General features: G+C 39.4%; 1 protein-coding gene across 1 annotated transcript in view; it reads left to right on the top strand.

Moving 5' to 3' along the window:
- LYRM4 (LYR motif containing 4) overlaps positions 1-5,534 on the top strand; it is a 71,270-nt gene extending 65,736 nt beyond the window's left edge. The window contains exon 3 of the mRNA XM_010296229.1: positions 5,167-5,534. Coding sequence (XP_010294531.1) covers positions 5,167-5,229 — 63 coding nt within the window. The 3' untranslated portion in view covers positions 5,230-5,534. The remainder of the gene's footprint in view (positions 1-5,166) is intronic.
- Positions 5,535-5,746: the final 212 nt, after the last annotated feature.

Raw genomic sequence — 5,746 nt, 5'->3', positions numbered from 1 at the left:
TCAGCAGTGTGCCTTTGAGATACACTTGTCAACTTTTCAGGTGCAACAGGACAAACCAATCTGATTTAAAATACATATATGTGTGTGTGTCTGTCTGTGTATGGTATGGATGTATTAATAAACAGGACTTTTTCCTTTTTTCCATAATAAAGTGCCATGAAAATGCATATATTTTTATGTGATCCCTGGCTGTAATAAGGTAACCATTTCTTCCCTGCAAGAAAATTTGCAACAAAAGAGAGTAGACGGCTATGTTTATATAGAGATTTTTAAAATATATTTTATATATATTTATGCATGTATATAGAGAGGAACCTTTTTTAAAATATGTAAATGTGTTTAATATGTAAAACCATCTGTAGTGCATCAACTTTAGTTATCATCTGCATTTCTTTAAGGAAAACAAGAAAGAAACAGTTTTTACTTCTCCTATGATGACTCTCTAGGGAAATCAGTTTTTAAATAATTGAGAGCTAAAGCCATTGCTGTCTTACGATGTTTTCATATTCCTATGCTGTGATGGCACTTTACCTGTTTAGGCCTTGCCTTTTCCAATAAGGTGATTCTATGTAGACTAAGAGTGTTGCACCATCTCCCAACAGGCTGCTTCTGCTTCTGTCTGCCATCGAAAAATAAATTGTGGCATGAAAACCCCCGGGGGTTGGTTTGCCTTTGAGGGCAGAAAATTGTTCCCTACAGATTCCTTCAGAAACTATATTTAAAGGAGGGGAGAGTTATTAAATAAACAAACACTGTTTGTTAGTTTTGTTATTTGTGTTACAAAAGGGGTGAGACAGAGAAGGGAAACTCCTCTGTACAACTCTTATGTTGACTTAGCTTAGAAAGCAATGGTAAAAGTACCATTATGAGGGCCTGTAGTCATATTGCATTTACACAAGAGCATACCCTGATTGCAATTAGGAGGATGATGTTTCTATGTGCTGGAGAACTCAGTCAAGATATGTCACCAGCTGTGCAAGCTGCTAAGGGCTGAGACCTAACTTCTTGTCTTTCCTTCTCGTGTGTCCATCGTGCTAAGAGATACCACAAGCCAGATTTCTTGTCATCTTGACTTGGCATGTGTTTACTGAAGCTGTGGACATCCTTCTTCAGATCCACCCGCGTGGGTGTACACTTTGGCTGTACACTGCCGTTTCCTTCTGGACATCACCTTTCCTCAGGTCTGCTGCCTAGGTACTTGCCTGAGTAATTTTAGGGCATTCATGCCGAACTTTGTCAGTGAGACCTCACCCAACCAGGTAGCTAGTAGTTTGGAGATTGTCAAGTTTGGCGGGAAGATAACGATGAGCAGTTTGGTGACAGTGAGAAAAAGTATCTTCATCAGGGCTCAGCAGGATTTGTTAAGAGCTCACAGGTTATTCACCACACAGTTACAATTCTGTAAAGTGCATGGGAAAAAGAGATGCCTGGCCACCTCTGTACTGCAGAGCCAACACAACTAAGGAGGAGAAAATGTGGTGGTTATTAAAGTGGACAGACATTTTGAATATACACAGAGCTGTCAAGGAAAGATGCCATCATACTTTTCAGAGCAGAACGATGCAGTCTAAAATGACCGAGGCAAATTAGAAAAATTTTAAAAGCCGGTCACCTTATTTTCAGCCCTGCAGAAATAGGAGCAGTCACTTCTCCCTCAACTCTGTACTTCAAAGTAAAATCTTTAGATGGGTAAGAACCACAAGACATGCCACACACCTTCAAAACCTGAAGAAGATCATCTAGCAGTATTTTGCAAGCAGTGGCAATGAGTCTACAGGATCTGCTCGACTGGCTGTGTCAGATAGAAACGCAGCCCCTAGGGTTCAGGTTACCTCCCAGTTCACCACTCTCAGGCACTGGCCAGCCATAGACCATTTGAAAGGACAGACTTCAGAGCTGGCAATTTAACAGGATTTGTTGAATTTTTAGGGTGATAGCATGTTCTTCTGATGTCTTCAGGACGTTGTTTTTGGTGGGGTTTTTTTCAATATTTAATTCTACTTATTTAATTTTACTATTTAATTCTTACTACACCTCCCCATAACACACCTCTGAGACTCCGTTACCTGGGGAAAACCTCTCCTACTGACTTTTTTCCTGATAGCTGTGAAAGATTTCATGAAGTAGTTTCTGCCCATGATCACTGCTGCCAGCCACGACCAAGGGAAAATACTGTTTCCAAGTGAACACACAACCACCTAATAATCAGAGAATGGTTCAGTTACAGGATGGACCAGTGGTTACTGTTTGGTAATTTCATTTTCTCCATTTGTTGTCTCACTTATATCTTCTGATAAATCCCATTCTGAAACCCTAAGTCTTGTCCTGGATTCAGGTGGAAGGCAAGACTAAGTTCTTCAAGTTCACAAGAAAAAGCTGACCATATTGAATTGTACCAAATCTTTGAACAAGGACAAATTATCAGCTTTTGAGGGTTGGACTTGTCAGACTTCTTTTTACAGTACCTAATTTTGCAGGCTGAATTTAAACATCAGGCAATTCAGTCAGATCTGAAAAGCAGCCATTATATTTCTAATGATTCTCTTCCCTTGATGACAAAGTGGTTCGTTACTGGGCATTCTGTCCTGCAGAATGTAATTGCAATGTGTTACCTTACAGAGATAAATAAAATTCTGGGTAATGAGAGTTGCTGAGCAAATGGTAGAGCCTTTTTCCACAAAAGCTTCCTGTGACTAATGAAAATACCCTGAGACTGACCTCTGCGCTGGCTTCCAGCCACCTACCAGAAGAGTAAATTACATGTGGTATACAAGCTGCAAACATGCATGATGAAAAAAGAACACAACAGGTAGCCACTTACTTAAGTCTTTAATCTGGGAGAATGATCCACAGCGATGCCTGCTGCTTAAGTGCTTTCTTTAGACTTAGCGTTGGCGAGGACACTGCAAGAACGCCGGTTGGATTCAGAGGGTTAATGAGTGTCAGTGTGTCGATACCGGTGCAGTCTTTCTGCTGAGGCAGTGAATGTTGATAGATGTGAATTTTTCAGCGGCTATAAAGGGAAGGTCTGCTTGTTTTGTCCAAAGTGCATGGGAAAGGCTTGACTGTCGTGTTAGAAATTCAAGGCTAATGGTTTAAAAAAATCCTTACGTTTCAAAGTTCAGCTTAAAATGTCATGGCATAGCTGCTGGAAGGGAGGCACCAGCGCTGGCAAGCTGCGGCAGCCCAGCAAAGGCAGACAGCACAGCCCTGGCGGCTGTGCGCTCGCCGAAATGCCTGCGCGCCCGCGGTTTGCTAAGGAAGCAGCTCAACACACACAGCTATGATTTTATTGCGTTGGAGTCAAGAGGTACAGCAGTAGATAACATCACCTCTCAGCACAGAGATGGCAAACAACAGCTCGTACCTTTCTCCTACACAGCCAGCTGCCCCGGCTGAGTATGATTGACTGAGAAGTCACGTACTCAGCCTCATCTATCTCCCCAGTTGGTGGAGAAAAAAAAAATGCAATTCAGGTTTCAGCATTTTTGTAATCCCTCTGAGCCTCCCATTAAATTTGCTCGACTGTGTGGGAAAGGATTAAAGATTCTTTGGGCTCCAAAACACAGTATACAAAAAATTAAGTACTACAGCATGGTTTGTAGTAAGGCAGCAACTAAAGTGTATAGCCTGCCACACAACCCAGAGCAGTGAGTTCTCTTTGAGAAGTCACACTTGTTGACAGCTTAAAATTTCTGTTGGTAACAGTTGTGTTACCACAGCCACAGCTGTGTATGGCCTTTGTTTTAAATATTCTGTATGCAACATACTTCGTAGGTAAATTCAAAAATAATCAGAGTTGTTCATGTGCTGTTACTGACTTAGTTCAGAGTTCCAAAAGAGGGGAATATTTGCTGGCAAGGAGAACTTATGTTCCTTTCAGAATGGCTCATAAATCCTCCTTTGAAATAAAGATTTCAAGATTAAAATCAACGTGTTACAAGTTTCAGACAAGGCTGTTTATCAAGATGAAATAGTTCATTTCCTAAAAGGCAATAATATTTACATTTTATGTGAGTGTGTGCATAGATGGGAAATTTTCATTTCAGAGGTGCCAGGAGTTTTTCCCCTCAAAAATGGTAAATGAAAAATGACAAAAAGTTTCTTGCCCTAATTTTTTACTGCTTTGAGAGTGTGACTTGCTGTCGGGCTTAGTTTGTGCAGTATTAAATTCTACTAAATATATTGCACTTAGTGTAATTAAGCATCTAGCCTTTTTTGTCCTAATTCCATACTTAACCATATTAACTTTTTTGGTGTGTGTGTGAAAAGGACACAGAGCTACTGTGTATCCAGGCCTTGGGGAGAAAGTAGGGGTGAGAAAGGGCATAATAGATATTACAAATTAGACTCCAAAATTCATACTTTTAAAATAAATGTTGTTTTCTCCTGCTTACATTAGCCTACTTGCATGAAACTTCTCCCTTCCACATCTCAACTGTTAAGCGGAGAGCTGTGACTATCACCAGCTGTGCGTCTGACTACAATTTACCAGTATTACAGTGCAGACTAGGAAGTACTAAAGAGCAAGAGGAATCAAAAATCAATGTTGCCTTTTTGTGATTTTTCATTTCCTCATTGCACTAGAAAGCACAAATGTATGAGGTGTGAATACCATATTGTGAACAAGAGGTCAGTTCCAGTGTGTGTAGAACATTACTGCCGAACTAAGTGTTTTCACCATTTGTAAGGCAAATTAAATTAGTGTTCCAAAGAAACTGGAAAACAATACCATGCCATGCAATTTATATCTAGGCTCTCCACCCAAAAAGCATAGTAAGAAATATCTGCTGACTATATCCATTCCTCTATTTTTCTTTATATTCATCTTTGCATTTTTCTAAGCATACAGACTATTTGCTTTTCCTCTGTAGTAACTTCTAATGTTAACTTTTAATATGAGCTTTGAACGGTATTCCTCAATGTCATTATTTCAAGATTTTATATATCCAGATATTTTATGTATCGGTCATTTTTCTTAAGGTCTAGGTTGATAACAGTATTCTTTACATTAAAAATGCTTGTAGAAAGAAAAATGTCATTATGAGAAAGCTTAATATATGGGCTACTCAGTTCCTGGTTTATTTTTAATCTTTCTTGTGAAGCTGAAATTATAACTTGTTTACCTCCCAGTTTCAGCTTTCTGATATTTTGGGTTGATTTCAGGTTACTATTGGCCAACTGTATTCCACGCAGAAATTGGTTATTGAGAGTCCAGGAAACACATAGCTACGAGAAGACTTTGATCCTGAAGCAACACTGGACCATCTTCAGCATCCTACAGTGCCACATACAGATGCATAAACTCACTGCACATGTCTGACCTTTTCTGTTCAGCAGAAGAAATGTCTGAGAGACTCAGTTTTTGGCAACCAAAGTACTATTTTCTAATGGTTCACATGTTCTAAAATATATTGCTGTGATTTGTAATAGCATGTAAGGTAGTCTTGAAATCTGTTTGCTTGTATGTACCATGAGATGAAATAGTTCCCGCCCCACTTTGGCAATAAACTTCATTGAACTACCTGTAACCAGATACATTATTCTGCTGCTGACCCTTCTTCTCACCGAGCACAAAAGATGTGTTAGATGTAAAACCCCTCACCCAGTTATTAAGACTAGTAACTAAAAGCCTGTTTCATTTAAAAATGTACAGCATCTGAATTAAATTACTAAATACGTAGTTTATTTTAAATGTTAAAACCAGGGATGAACAAGAGTTTTCGTCTTCTGGACCTTGATGCTT

Source organism: Phaethon lepturus, unplaced genomic scaffold (genome assembly GCF_000687285.1).
Source record: "Phaethon lepturus isolate BGI_N335 unplaced genomic scaffold, ASM68728v1 scaffold10431, whole genome shotgun sequence".
In the NCBI taxonomy this organism is placed as follows: Eukaryota; Metazoa; Chordata; class Aves; order Phaethontiformes; family Phaethontidae; genus Phaethon; species Phaethon lepturus.
This window is presented reverse-complemented; position numbering and strand designations above follow the sequence as displayed.